Raw genomic sequence first — 14,018 nt, 5'->3', positions numbered from 1 at the left:
AACACTGAAAACTCCCGCCTAACGTGGGGAGATCTGCCGTGATTTCTTGGATCAGGCATCACAGATAATTACGGCCTGCCTTGATTTCCCTGATCTCAGGATCAGGCATCACTTGGCCTACCAGCTTCACTTAACCATCCTGTTTTCTTAACCTTAGCAGTTAGTACATGACAAAATCTGTAGAACACATTCATATATGGTGATATGAGAATTAGATGGGCAGAGAGGAAAATGAAGGCATCACGATACACGTGTTTTCCCCAAATTCACTAGACATTTCCTGGGAAAACATACGCTGGATTTGTGAAATCAAGTAGTTGATGATTCTTAGGGCACAAGAACAATGCGCTGCTCCAGATCATTTGATTAATCCTTGCAGCATGCAACAAGCACAGGTTTGGGCAGTACACTACAAACGATGTAGAGCATATTACACGCTGGGCACAGAGAGCGCAGGTCTTGCAATTGGAAATTCTTGTTCAGAGTTCGAAAATGGTTAGCCTTCATAGGCCGACACCGCCGCCGCACGTCGCCGGCAAACACGACGCGGTTGGACCCCGGACGAGGCCCCATCTCGTCCCACGCGGGCGGCGAATTGGCAATCGGAGCCGCCAGCGAATTGCCCATTTTTGGCCCTCATCGCAGGAGTCTTAAAGAGTTTCCTTTGAATGTCGCGCTTGTGCTGGACTGGTGGTGGTGCGGCGGCGGCGGCGGCGCGCCGTCGAGAGGAGCGGGGGAACGGAGAGCCAGAGGACGGAGGTGGAAGACGGCTTATCTGCATGAATTCGACGAGATTAGGGGTACTTTTGCAAAGTTTAGGGGGTCTTTTCGAAAATATCGGATCGCGATCCGAAACAGGGGGGCTTTTGAAAAATAGTATTATTTGTTAAATCTCCTGTCCGGCGGCACGGCACGGCGGTTGCCGAGGTCCCGGCGTCCCGCTGGCATCGGCGGCCGCCGGCAACGCCATCGCTACACGCCTCGCGCAACTTTCCGTAGACCGAGCACACCCAATTGTTGTGCCGGCGCCCGCAACATTGGCTCCATGCTCCGATCACCGGCCGCCCGGCCGGGCCACCACATCTCACAAGGGAATTATGCAGTAGCTCCTCCTTCCTCTGACCACCACCAGCACCCACGCGCCGTGCCCTTGCATTCCGAGCTCGTTCCCTAGAGCCAGCCATCATCGACGTCCTCGGGCTCTTCGGTGGAATGCCGATCCTGGGGCCAGGAAAAAGGCGCCGCGGAAGCAGCGCGCTCAGGCTGTTCGACGAAATGCTGCCTGCGGACTTCGACACCCAAGTGGCACTTCGTTGACAACAAGGGGGATGTCCTCAGGTTCGTATTTGTACGGCCAGGCGCAAGATCGAGCAGGCTGAGGGACACGTCAGGCTTCGTCATGTGCAACCGGTTGAGGCTGCGTTCTGCAATTGATTGGATTCTTCACCGTGCTCTACTCCACTTGCATAGTTTGTTCTCGTACTTTGGATCGTTGAAATGCATCTTCATGTTCAGCATGTCATCCTACAATGTTCTACTACACCCTGTTCAGCATGTGGCAGCTTTATCCCAATTAACGACCCGGCACCGTATTATGCTCATTGGCAGCTATACATTCCACGTCCTACTTTAAGCTCCAGTGGTTTGTGAATTCGGTGGATCAGAGCCATAAAGCTGATTAACACTTAACGCACATAGGAGAATTAGTGCCAGTACTTGGGTTAGAAAGGTACTCAATGAAAATGATCGGTTTTTTGCTTGCTTCTTTTTTCACAATGACCCAGAAACTGAGCAGGGCTTACATGTTACATACCACCTCAAGAACAGAAGGGGATGGGGGATGTTCCATATGAATACTTTCCTCAAAAAGTTACATAGGTCTCATATGTGCCAGAAACTGTACAAGATGCACTATAACATTAGCCGAACTCAAAACTATTACCCCTAGTGAAAGGTACATCTACATTCTACTCTATGCATTTAGCTACAATATTCTCTGGTTAACTGCATTGTGTCTTGAGTGACTTTTGTGTCTGCAGGCCAGTATCGATGCTTTCGAGGCATGAGACTACTTCCATGATAGGTGGCCTCATGCTAGGGTTATAGTTCACACATTTGCAAGCAATCTCAAGGACCTTAAGCATCTGGTCTTCATGCCCTGTGCCACGGAGTGTTGGATCCAGGACCTCAATCTGCTTTCCCTGAGACCTCATCTCCAGCACCCACGGGACAAGTTCTTTTGATGACGACAGGACTGGGACAGGTCGCAATCCTGTGAGCAGCTCAAGCAGGACAACTCCAAAACTGTATATATCACCCCTCAGAGTAGCTACCCACCCATGCGCATACTCAGGGGGGATGTAACCAAGAGTGCCAACCAACTCGGTCGTGACATGAGTTTCATTGGGAAGGATCAACCTTGACAGCCCAAAATCTGCAACGTAAGCTTTGAATTCTTTGTCCAGTAGGATGTTGCTGGATTTGATATCACGATGGATGATGTGAGGCTTGCAGACATTATGGATATAAGAAAGGCCACTGCTTGATCCTTGTGCAATCCTGAGCCTCGTTGGCCAGTCAAGCATTGTGCTGGCATCATCATCCATGTTGTGAAGCCAATCATCCAGGCTGCCATTCTCCATGAAAGAATATATGAGGAACCTCGAGTTCCCCTGGATGCAGTAACCCCACAGTGGCACAAGATTTTCATGCTGGGCCATGGAGAGTGCTTCAACCTCTGCAGTGAACTCCCTTTCCATCAAGCACATTTCACCATTAAGCTTCTTGATGGCGAGCTTATAGCCATCAGGTAGCTCAGCTTTGTAGACTAGGCCATAACCACCGCACCCAATGATGTGCTCCTTGTCAAAGCTATTTGTAGCTTTCACGATGTCAGAGAATTTGAGCTTGTTTTTGTCTCCCTTACCTTGTGACATCATGATCAGTTCGTGCTCAGAGCTGGAGTCGAATGGAGTTGTTTCAACATCACCATTATCCTCCCTTCTATTTTTGGATGTTAAACTCTTTACCCTGATTAGGACAAGAAGACGCCCCAGCAACAGAACAATAGCAATTCCTGCAAAGAACACGCCAAATGCAATTGCAAAAATTGCCTTCCTTTTTCCTTTTTTTGTGGAGACTGGAGGTGCTTGAGCTGAACTGCATCGACGAAGTAGCATAGAGCCACACAACTCTGGGTTCCCATTAAAGCTAGAATTCTGAAATGTATTAAATTGCCTGCCAGTTGGAATAGGCCCTTCGAGATTATTATTAGAAACGTTGAATAGGGCAAGAAAGTACAGGTTCTCCAATACAGCTGGGATTTCACCTGTGAGATTGTTGTTGGATAAATCTAGCACCTGCAGGTTTGTGAGATTGCAGATGGATGGGGGGATCGGTCCTGTCAAGTTGTTGAAGCTGAAATTGAGTGAAATGACGGCTTTCAACTGACCAATCTCTGGAGGAATCACACCCGTAAATTTGTTTCTGCTTAGGTCTAGAGCTTTAGGATAAGCAATTGGTATACGGTATTGAAGTGGACCTTGATAAACTGGCAGATCAAAGACCCTTGGGTCCAAATGAGCTGCAGTCTTCTCTGAAGTTAGCATTGGCATAGCCATTAGTGTTGTCGGAATTTCTCCTGTAAGGTTGTTGTTTGATATGTCTAAATAGAAAAGGTATTCCAATGTGTTGATCCAGGCTGGTATTGGTCCACTGAGTCGATTACCGTTCAAAAACAACATCTCCAAATTCGCTAGCTTTGATATCCAAAAAGGTATTTCCCCCAACAATAGGCAATCTTCAATGGCCAAAACCCGAAGATTCTCAAAACCATAAATTCTGGCATTGTCTGGCATGGTCTCGTTCATGAAATTTGTCCCAAGAAGAAGGGTGGTGAGGTTCTTGGAGCTTCTTAATATCTGAAGTGCATTTGTTATATTTGAAAAACTGTTGTTTGCGAATGACAAGAAGGAGAGGGATTTCAGATTGCCGAGTCCTTTTGATAACTGTCCATGGAACTTATTTGAAGACAGCCGTAGTGCAATCAGGTTTCTGCATGAGTATATGCTTTCTGGAATTGTGCCACTGAAGTTGTTCCGCATAAGATCTAAGGTTTTTAGATTGGGGAAGTTGGAGAAACCAACCTTGTTGAGTTCACCACTGAAATTGTTGCTCTTAAGGTCAAGTGTTATGAGATTTGTGCAGTTGCTCAAGGTTGATGGCAGCTCCCCAGACATGCTGTTATAATCCAAATGGAGTTCCTGCAATCTCGTGAGCTGACCTATGGAGTCCGGAATCATTCCGCTGAATTTGTTTTCTCCAAGATCAAGGATGGCCATTTTTCCGAGTTTGACTATATGTGTGCTATCAAGTATCCCTTGTAAACCATTGCTGGAAAAAGAAAGATGCTCCAACAAGGTAGCCTTGAAGAGTTCTTCAGGGAGAGTCCCACTGAGGTAATTGTGCCCAGCCTTGAGCACTCTGAGCTTGGAGCAATTACCGAGTCCTGGGGGGATGCTACCACTGAGTTTGTTGTAAGAGAGTTCAAGCACACTAAAGGATGGTGATATGTTACAGAAATGACTTGGAATATGCCCAGTAAAGCTATTGTTGCTGGCATTGAGTGCAATCAAATTCTGCATCCCCTTCCATGTAGTGGATGTAAACTGCCCAGTAAACAAGTTGCTCGAGATATTAAGTACCTGTAGAGGCCGTCCAGGGATTGAAGAAGGCAACTCGTGCAGGTCTCCGTTGAGCTGGTTGAAGCTCACATCGAGGACAATGATGCTGTTGGATGACACCAATCCCAGGGGCAGGCCACCAGACAGCGAATTGTAGGACAAGTTAACCTGCTGCAGTCCGGTGAGGTTCCCAAGGGATTGTGATATGTGCCCCTCAAGGCCTCTAGATGCTAGAGAGACATCAATAACTGTTTTGTTTCCGTTGCAGGTGATGCCTTCCCAATTGCAGCAATCTGTGTCTTCCTGCCATAACTTTGCAAGGCCAGCATCCTGTGAGAGCCCAGAGACGAACTGGAGGAGGGATTTCTTCTCCTGCTCTGTGCAAGAGCTGGTGAGGGTGGCCAAAGAGATCAGCAGCAGAGCAGAAAAGCCAAGGGAAGGTATGGGTAACCTACTGCTGTAGTTCTTGTATGGAAATTGGAGTGGCTGCATGGCTTCCTGTCGAAAGTAGCATGGAAACCAGACGCTTAACTTGTTTCCTGTCTAGATGAGATACCAATGTTCTGAGTCTAATCAGGGAAGAGCATAAGGTAGAAGAAGGAGGTGGCTCCTGCCTCCATTTTGCTGATCCCTTCTAGTCGTGGTCACTACAAAGAAAAAATGAAGTCAAGGATCATATGCTACTATAGGAGAATCCTCATTATCATTGTACGTTTTTAATGCAGTATAGAATAGACAAAGCAGCCGCTTGTTGTTCACACTAGTATGCTTCACTGGTGGCTACCTGCTATAATCCATAAAAGAAGTCCAACTGACCCTACGAAATATTTGCTTTTTCTAGTCATCCTTGAATCAATCCTTGTTGAATCACTGCCGTGATTTACCTGATCTGATATAGTGACGTCACTTGTCCTACAATGTTCACACATAACGCACAGCCTGCCTTATTTTACCTGATCACATGATCTGCCATCACTTGTCCTACCAGGTTCACTTAACGAACCTGTTGTCTTAACCATAGTATTAGTACTGACAAAGGATCACTCTGTGATGCACTATTTATTTTGTAGGATGATGCACCCTTTTTGGTGAACAGGAAAAGGAGCGAATTTTTCGAAAGAAACTGAAGATCTGCAAGATTCAGTACACGGAGAGCATCATTTCCGGGAGGTGCGTACAATACTTTAGAGCAATCATCGGCGTCGCGGTCAAGGTGTGGACATTGCTTGGAAAATGAAAGGCCCAAGTGGAGGCAAGAAAATAAGAAAAAGGCGCAGGGTAATGGAAGGTGGTGGGTGAGGGTGACCTGGCGCCCCTATTCTTGGTGGTCTGATTCAATTCGTCGACTTCGCCTTGGCCCGAGGCGTTTACTTTGTGCTTAATCCTTGCTGCTGATGCAGTGACGCGTACGCTCGCAGCTGCCTTCCATGGCCCCGGTTCTTCCACAGGTGCGTGATGGACCTTGGCTCTTCTTGCTGACCGGAATTCAAGAGTCGATCGAAGAGTGTACTGGACAGCGTGTGATTTCTGGTGGATGGGGAAAGATAAAGATGATTGTGATTTGAAGAGTGGTGTGGATAGCCTGAATGTCTGATCCTGTGAAGATGGCATATCAATCAGATTTATTCAGGTAGTGATGCTAAAAATCTCTCTGTTTTCTTCTTTTTGGTGTGTAGTCTTATTCTAGTTATTAGTCGCGATTTATGTTGATGGTGCTTACTACTTGCTTAGTGGGCGCAGTTGCGCATTTCATATTGGTTTTTAGTGGTGGTTGTATGATAGCCTGCCATCACGGGTGTCTCCGTGTCTGTACGTTCCTTGCGGCGTTGATCGCAGAACAGCAAAGTGGGTGGCACTAAGCACTGTCCAGGCTCTGAAGAACGAAATCGCAAAAGTTTGATACGCTGGGACGAAGCTGCTGAACTGGCGTTGTATCCCTCTCTGTTTGTTTCTGCACAGTAGGACTCGGTTCGTTTCTTCCCTTCACACTTGTTTGTTTATTTCGCTCATAATAATATTCGTAATCCATATGTCGTTCACAATTTTATATCAGGTTCGGAGCCAACGGGAGCATAGCAAAAAGCATGGAAGAGTCGAAGAGACAAGAGACAGTGTGAGGGCGTGTGGGCTTGGGCTTCTGCTTCCTGCAGCCAGCCAGGAGGTCAGTCAGTCGCAGCGTGTGCCGTACGCGTCCGGACCCGACGAGGAGAACGCGAGGCGGCGGGCGGGTAGCAGCCACGGCAACGGCGACGGCGACGGCGTGCGCGTGCGCGTGCGCGTGGACGCGGGCCCCGCACTCCACGCGGTCAGCGCCTAGCCGCCTGCCTCGGTCTTGGTTCACACCGCCAACCGGCGACGCCAAACAGACGGCGACGAGGAGGGACGGACGGACGGACGCGTTGTCCGTGTCGCGTTCGGGGTTCCCGTCGTGTTCGTCGATTCAGGATTCCGGGGAAGGAAAATAAAAAGGAGAAAAGGCGTTCTCCCTTTCCGTCTCGCATCTTCAAAATCTGAGCTCTGAAAACGGGCTGCAAACGGGGAAGAGCGAGGTGGCGACGTCCATAATTGCGGGTTCAGACTTCGAGGCTTGACCCCCACCGCAACGCAACAGCACGACTCGAGAACAACGCAAGACTTTTGACCCCACCACAACGCAAATAGTCTCCACTTATGTAATGGATTATGTAAATAATCTACGTTTAATACTTCTAATTAGTATCTAAATATTCGATGTGACACGTGCTAAAAATAAGCAAAGGGAACCTTTACGGCCCAGCTTCCATCAGGCCACGTGTTGGAATGCGTGATCGACGTGTTGTACCGTGGTGTACGCGGTTTTCTGTGTTTTGGCGACCGGTTGCTGTTTTGGCCATTGGAGCTCACCCTTATGCCCCGAACTTTCCAGAAAGAGCTTTTGGCTTTTGCTCCTTATAAGGGTGGTTTTCCGAAAGCTAGCTTTTAAAAAGTTAACACTGTTTGATAACCTAGCTTTTGGAATGGTGGGATGGAGTGTCTGTTCTGCGGGGTCCACATGTCAGACTTTTCTTCAACCTTGTATGCCGGCCGGATCTGTTGGGAAGGGGTGGGAGCGGCTGGAGGTGAGACCGACGGCGGAGGGGACGTCGGGGACCTCCGCGCTCCTACGAAGGTGCAGCGCCGGGCGCCGGAGGGGCCGAGGAGGGGCGGCAGCGGGCGAGATTTGGCGGGGAGGAGGGGTGCTGCGCCAGTGGGAAAGATTTGGAGTGGAGGAGCTCCCCTGCGGCCCCACCCCCACCCCCGCTCCTCCGCGCCGGCTAGGAGCCGTGGCCGAGCTTGCCCCGTCCCCTCCCCTACGCTCCTCCACGCCAGCAAAAAGCCGTCGGGCGGAGCAGAAGGCGTGTCAGCCGGGCGGAGCAGAGGGACGTCGCCCAGGCGGAGTAGAGGGGTGCATCATCTGAGCGGAGGAGAGGTGCGCATCGGTCATGGCTCGGACGCCACAAAACTGGAGGAGAGGGAAACGGTGCAGATGGAGATGGAGCTGAGAGCGCCACAGTTAACTCTCCTGCTAGTTCATTTGAACTAAAACGTGCTGTTTTGGTTTTCTCCTGCTAGTTCATTTTAATATCGTGCACAATAGTGTATTTTATGTTCAGCTAACGAGCCATGTTTCAAACGTGGAGTTCCGTGGGAGGCAGTACTGTTTTAGTTTCTTGATCACGGTGCATTGCATGGTAGAAGAATAGTTTCTTGGCGCTAGTATAATCGCTGAAGTCACGCTTCAAATAATATATACTCATGAAGGCTTGGGCCTTGTTAGTTGCCCTGAATTTGGGTGTCCAAAATTACTGTTGTAGCACTGTAGCACATTGTAGCGTTTCGTTTGTAGTTGTGAATTATTGTCCAAATATTGACTAATTAGGTTCAAAAGATTCGTCTCGCAAAGTACAACAAAATTGTGCAATTAGTTTTTGATTTCGTCTACATTTATTACTCTATGCATGTACCGCAAGTTTGATATGATGGGGAATCTTCTTTTTGCATAGTGTCAAAATTGGGAGTTTGGATGGAACTAAACAAGGCCTTGATGGCCAATGGTCCCAGAAAAAGGAAAAAGAATATGAAAGAAAGAAAAGCTCCTCATGACCAAACTGCTCCGCAAGGGGCCCAGTCCGTAACGAGAGACCACCAGCAGCCCAAAATACTCGCCTCGCAGGCCGAACAAAGATGCTATCTAAAACGGCCCAGTCTGGGTTCCCCGCCCCGATCTTGGTCCGGCACAAGTTCATCATCGTCTCCCAAGTCCCAACACACAGGCGCCTCCCAAGTCCCAAAGCGGAGCAGCAGCATCGGCGGGCGGCGGCGCGGTGAAGAAATGCGCACGCGCGCCGGCGGGCGATGGCCAGGGCTGGAGGGGGAGCCGGGGGGGGGGGGGGACCGGCTCTTGCAAGGCGCCCGATGGCGTGGTACGTTCGGCGACCTCTCCGCTCTGCTCCCTCCCAAGGTAAAGGATTGCAATCGCTCACCGGCAAGATCCTAGCTTAAGTTTTACGTACGGAGATTTACGGTTTGGTAGTTTACTGCGCGATGCTTCCGACCATTTGTTGAAATTCTCGTGCCAAATGGAAGAATTTGGTTTTAGGTCAATTTCCATCTTGCTCGCCCTGCCCGTATAATTGGTAATTTGGTACGATTAAGTGACACACTAGTATCAACACCAAACCGGCTGGTTATCTCACGCCTCTACAAATTATTAGGATGATAAGTTTGGATTATAAGCTACTGCTAGTAGTCTACACCCAAACAAGCAATCTGAGCTACTAATTTCTTTGAGTGTGTACTGTAAAAAGCAACTATTTTCACCTCGATAAGCAATCTGATTAGCACGTGTGTTCACACATGTGACAGTAAACTTTGAAAATATTTACCGTGCTCTGGAAAAGATGTCGATACATATATTGCTCTGTTTACTGACAGTAAACGCTCCATTCCTGAATTTGCTTGCAGGATTATGTTTTTGGAGCAACGAAGTCGGACTTGCTCAAGCAAAAACGCTGGAGATCACATCATGTTTCTATATGGGTATTAACTATTACAAAGTTCCCGTTGTTTGCTGAGAGCTTCAGTTGCATGATTACATCCAGTGCCTATATTCATTCTTCAATCCAGGACACATTGCTGAAGCAAGTTTTTCCTAGCCGAAGTATCTGGATAGTACCATCTGATCATATAGCACTCCTACTCCAACGAAAACACTGAAGGATACAGCGAAGACGATGTCGCCACCACACAGTCCTCTGGAGCCAGTGGGCACAAGACCTACCTCTACCGAAGTACAATGGTGATGAAGCCCAGTCCCACACATCCTTGGGTTCCCAGCAAAGCTAGAATTCGGAAATGTACAAAACTGGCCTCCTGTCGGAATAGGGCCTTCCATGTCATTGTTTGAGATGTTGAAAACAGAAAGGAAGTGAAGGTTCTCCAGTGCAGCAGGGATTTCACCTGTCAGATGGTTGTTGGACAATTCCAGCACCTGCAGGTTTGTGAGATTGCAGATGGATGGGGGGATCGGTCCTGTCAAGTTGTTGAAGCTGAAATTGAGTGAAATGACGGCTTTCAACTGACCAATCTCTGGAGGAATCACACCCGTAAATTTGTTTCTGCTTAGGTCTAGAGCTTTAGGATAAGCAATTGGTATACGGTATTGAAGTGGACCTTGATAAACTGGCAGATCAAAGACCCTTGGGTCCAAATGAGCTGCAGTCTTCTCTGAAGTTAGCATTGGCATAGCCATTAGTGTTGTCGGAATTTCTCCTGTAAGGTTGTTGTTTGATATGTCTAAATAGAAAAGGTATTCCAATGTGTTGATCCAGGCTGGTATTGGTCCACTGAGTCGATTACCGTTCAAAAACAACATCTCCAAATTCGCTAGCTTTGATATCCAAAAAGGTATTTCCCCCAACAATAGGCAATCTTCAATGGCCAAAACCCGAAGATTCTCAAAACCATAAATTCTGGCATTGTCTGGCATGGTCTCGTTCATGAAATTCCTCCCAAGAAGAAGGGTGGTGAGGTTCTTGGAGCTTCTTAATATCTGAAGTGCATTTGTTATATTTGAAAAACTGTTGTTTGCGAATGACAAGAAGGAGAGGGATTTCAGATTGCCGAGTCCTTTTGATAACTGTCCATGGAACTTATTTGAAGACAGCCGTAGTGCAATCAGGTTTCTGCATGAGTATATGCTTTCTGGAATTGTGCCACTGAAGTTGTTCCGCATAAGATCTAAGGTTTTTAGATTGGGGAAGTTGGAGAAACCAACCTTGTTGAGTTCACCACTGAAATTGTTGCTCTTAAGGTCAAGTGTTATGAGATTTGTGCAGTTGCTCAAGGTTGATGGCAGCTCCCCAGACATGCTGTTATAATCCAAATGGAGTTCCTGCAATCTCGTGAGCTGACCTATGGAGTCCGGAATCATTCCGCTGAATTTGTTTTCTCCAAGATCAAGGATGGCCATTTTTCCGAGTTTGACTATATGTGTGCTATCAAGTATCCCTTGTAAACCATTGCTGGAAAAAGAAAGATGCTCCAACAAGGTAGCCTTGAAGAGTTCTTCAGGGAGAGTCCCGCTGAGGTAATTGTGCCCAGCCTTGAGCACTCTGAGCTTGGAGCAATTACCGAGTCCTGGGGGGATGCTACCACTGAGTTTGTTGTAAGAGAGTTCAAGCACACTAAAGGATGGTGATATGTTACAGAAATGACTTGGAATATGCCCAGTAAAGCTATTGTTGCTGGCATTGAGTGCAATCAAATTCTTCATCCCCTTCCATGTAGTGGATGCAAACTGCCCAGCAAACAAGTTGCTTGAGATATTAAGTACCTGTAGAGGCCGTCCAGGGATTGAAGAAGGCAACTCATGCAGGTCTCCGTTGAGCTGGTTAAAGCTCACATCGAGGACAATGATGCTGCTGGAGGACACCAACTCCAGAGGGAGGCCACCGTAGAGGAAGTTGTAGGACAAATTAAGACGCTGCAAGCCAGTGAGGTTGCCCAGAGATGGTGTGATGGACCCTTCAAGGCCTCTATATTCCAGAGAGACCTCAATGACCGTCCTGTTTCCATCGCAGACGATGCCTTCCCATTCGCAGCAGTCTTTGCCTTCCTGCCAAAGCTTGGCAAGGCCGGCATCCTGCAAGAGCCCAGCAAGGAACTGGAGGAGGGAGTTCTTCTCCTGCTCTGTGCAACAACTGGTGGGGGTGGCCAAGGAGATCAGCAGCAGAACAGCAAAGCCAAGCAAAGGTATGGGTAGTCTATTGCTGTGTTTCTTGCATGTAAATTGGAGTGGCTGCATGGCTGTGCTCTGCCTTAATTTACTCTTTCCGGTGAAGCAGGAAAAGGCGGGTACTTTCGAAAGAAACTGAAGATCTACAAGATTAGATTGACAAGAGAGTATTTGGAGAGTATCATTTCCGGGAGGTGCGTACAATACTTTTGAGCAATCATCGGCGCTGTCAAAGTGTCGACATTGTTTGGAAAAATAGAAGGCGCAAGTGGAAGCAAGAAAATAAGAAAAAGGCGCAGGGTAATGGAAGGTGGTGGGTGAGGGTGACCTGGCGCCCTAGTCGTCGTCTGAGTCATCGCCCTCGTCTTGACCTGAGGCGTTTACTTCCCGCTGATCCTTGCAGCTGATGCAGTGACGCGTACGCTCGCAAGCTGCCTTCCATGGTCCCGGTTCTTCCACAGGTTCGTGATGGACCTTGGCTCTTCTTGCTGACCGGAATTCAAGAATCGATGGAAGAGTACCTATTTGTAGTATGCGATAACTTACATAAAATTTGTTATCACTTATCAGGTTCAGAGCCAACGAGAGAGACTGCAGCCAGGACAGGCAGGCAGGTCGCGCACGCAGCGTGCGCCGTACGCGTCCGGACCCGACGAGCTAGCCCCCTCCCCATCGAGAAATGGGAACGCGAGGTGCAGCTCCCTCTGTCGGCGTACATCCATAGGCCCACGGATAGATCTTGTACGGCCTAGGGATATACTCGGACGTGATCAGAACATGAGAGGCTACACCGCAGGGTAACATAATCTGCACGGACTCCTGAATACTAGTTACACAAGAAAACTACTCTACCGATTAAGAGTAGAACTCTGTAACCATGTTCGACTAGGACTTCACCCTGCAACTCTGCTCCCCTGACTATATAAGGCGGGCAGGGACCCCCTCAAAACAATAGCTAAGAAGTTCAATACAACCAAATGAATCGTTCGAATTTGCATTTAGATACTTGCTCGACTTATATCATAGTATCATAACGAGTATCAATATTGCTTCACCGATGGTTTTATAATTGATCAAAAATTATTTTAGAAGTAGGGAGTAAATTATAAGCGTAGTACATTATAGATATTTTATTGAAATAACATATTTATTAATAAATAACTAAATACATTAAAATAAATATAAAAATAAGTATTTCCATACATATATATATATCATTTAATAATAAAAATAAGTTCATTAATACTTTTATTGTTGATTCATTCATTTAATAAATAATATAATGTATTTAAACTTAATATGATTAGTCATATTAAAATTAATTAAACTCTATCATTTTTTAATAGTTTAAATGGTGTAAATAATTATTTTATTAGCAATATTAAAATTAAAATTATTTGTAATTAGCATTTAGTAATATAAATATGTTTTAGATGGTTTCATTGGCTACTTTATTCTTTGTGGATACGGATAATGTCGGATATTTCATAGTTTTATCGAATATGAATCTAAAATCGGATAGAGAAAAACACTGAACACCGAATTCGGATACATCCATTTCACATTCACATTAAAAACGAATACAAATATGGATATCCATATTGATATTCTTAGCAGATGATAATTCGGATATGCGGACATCATATCCATCCTAGGAAATGGGGAAGAGCGAGGTGGCGACGTCCATAATTATGGGTTCAGACTTAGGGGGTATTTGGATAGCAGGGGCTAAAGTTTAGCCTTGTCATATCGAATATTCGGATGCTAATTAGGAAGACTAAATATGAGGTAATTATAAAACTAATAGCAGAACCCCTAGACTAAATCGCGAGACAAATCTATTAAGCCTAATTAATCTATCATTAGCGAATGATTATTGTAGCACCACATTGTCAAATCATGGACTAATTAGGCTTAATAGATTTGTCTCGCGATTTAGCCTAGAGGTTGTGTAATTAGTTTTGTAATTAGTCTATATTTAATACTTCTAATTAGTGTCCAAACCTCCGATGTGATATGGGCTAAAATTTAACCCGTACCTCCCAACACCCCTTAGAAACTTGACCCCACCACAACGCGAC

The 14,018-nt window shown here is 46.7% G+C and overlaps 1 protein-coding gene and 2 long non-coding RNA genes across 5 annotated transcripts; 2 read left to right on the top strand and 1 right to left on the bottom strand.

The window, feature by feature from the left end:
* Nucleotides 1–1,730: 1,730 nt before the first annotated feature.
* Nucleotides 1,731–12,057, bottom strand: LOC140222029 (tyrosine-sulfated glycopeptide receptor 1-like). Its single transcript, XM_072292035.1, has 2 exons — nt 10,574–12,057; nt 1,731–5,070 (listed from the first exon to the last, which is right to left on the bottom strand). The coding sequence occupies exons 1-2, from the start codon at nt 12,004–12,006 to the stop codon at nt 2,001–2,003; spliced, it is 4,503 nt and encodes a 1,500-aa protein (XP_072148136.1). The 5' UTR covers nt 12,007–12,057; the 3' UTR covers nt 1,731–2,000.
* LOC117851625 (uncharacterized) lies at nt 1,816–7,623 on the top strand. 2 transcript variants are annotated; one of them, XR_004639607.2, is made up of 5 exons: nt 1,816–1,954; nt 2,040–4,863; nt 4,951–5,122; nt 5,753–6,650; nt 6,736–7,623. It is a non-coding gene; the product is annotated as an uncharacterized lncRNA (long non-coding RNA). The 2 variants fall into 2 exon arrangements; XR_004639608.2 differs by lacking the exon at nt 1,816–1,954 and having other exon boundaries at nt 4,709–4,863; nt 5,753–6,009; nt 6,083–6,650; nt 6,736–7,502.
* Nucleotides 8,897–12,942, top strand: LOC117858646 (uncharacterized). 2 transcript variants are annotated; one of them, XR_004641016.2, is made up of 5 exons: nt 8,897–9,162; nt 9,666–9,740; nt 9,828–11,954; nt 12,047–12,398; nt 12,508–12,942. It is a non-coding gene; the product is annotated as an uncharacterized lncRNA (long non-coding RNA). The 2 variants fall into 2 exon arrangements; XR_004641015.2 differs by having other exon boundaries at nt 9,666–11,954.
* The last annotated feature ends 1,076 nt before the right edge of the window (nt 12,943–14,018 follow it).

The sequence above is a fragment of the Setaria viridis genome, chromosome 1 (genome assembly GCF_005286985.2).
Source record: "Setaria viridis chromosome 1, Setaria_viridis_v4.0, whole genome shotgun sequence".
In the NCBI taxonomy this organism is placed as follows: domain Eukaryota; kingdom Viridiplantae; phylum Streptophyta; class Magnoliopsida; order Poales; family Poaceae; genus Setaria; species Setaria viridis.
The sequence above is the reverse complement of the archived record's forward strand: the minus strand, read 5'-3'. Positions and strand labels throughout refer to the sequence as shown.

Excerpts from the sequence above, each read along its gene's own strand:
- LOC140222029 (XM_072292035.1), bottom strand. The coding sequence starts at position 12,006 with ATGCAGCCACTCCAATTTACATGCAAGAAACACAGCAATAGACTACCC. Across the intron at positions 5,071-10,573 it reads AAGCTAGCGAATTTGGAGAT|CTCTTGCACAGAGCAGGAGA; the intron begins GTTGTTTTTGAA and ends CACCCTCACCAG.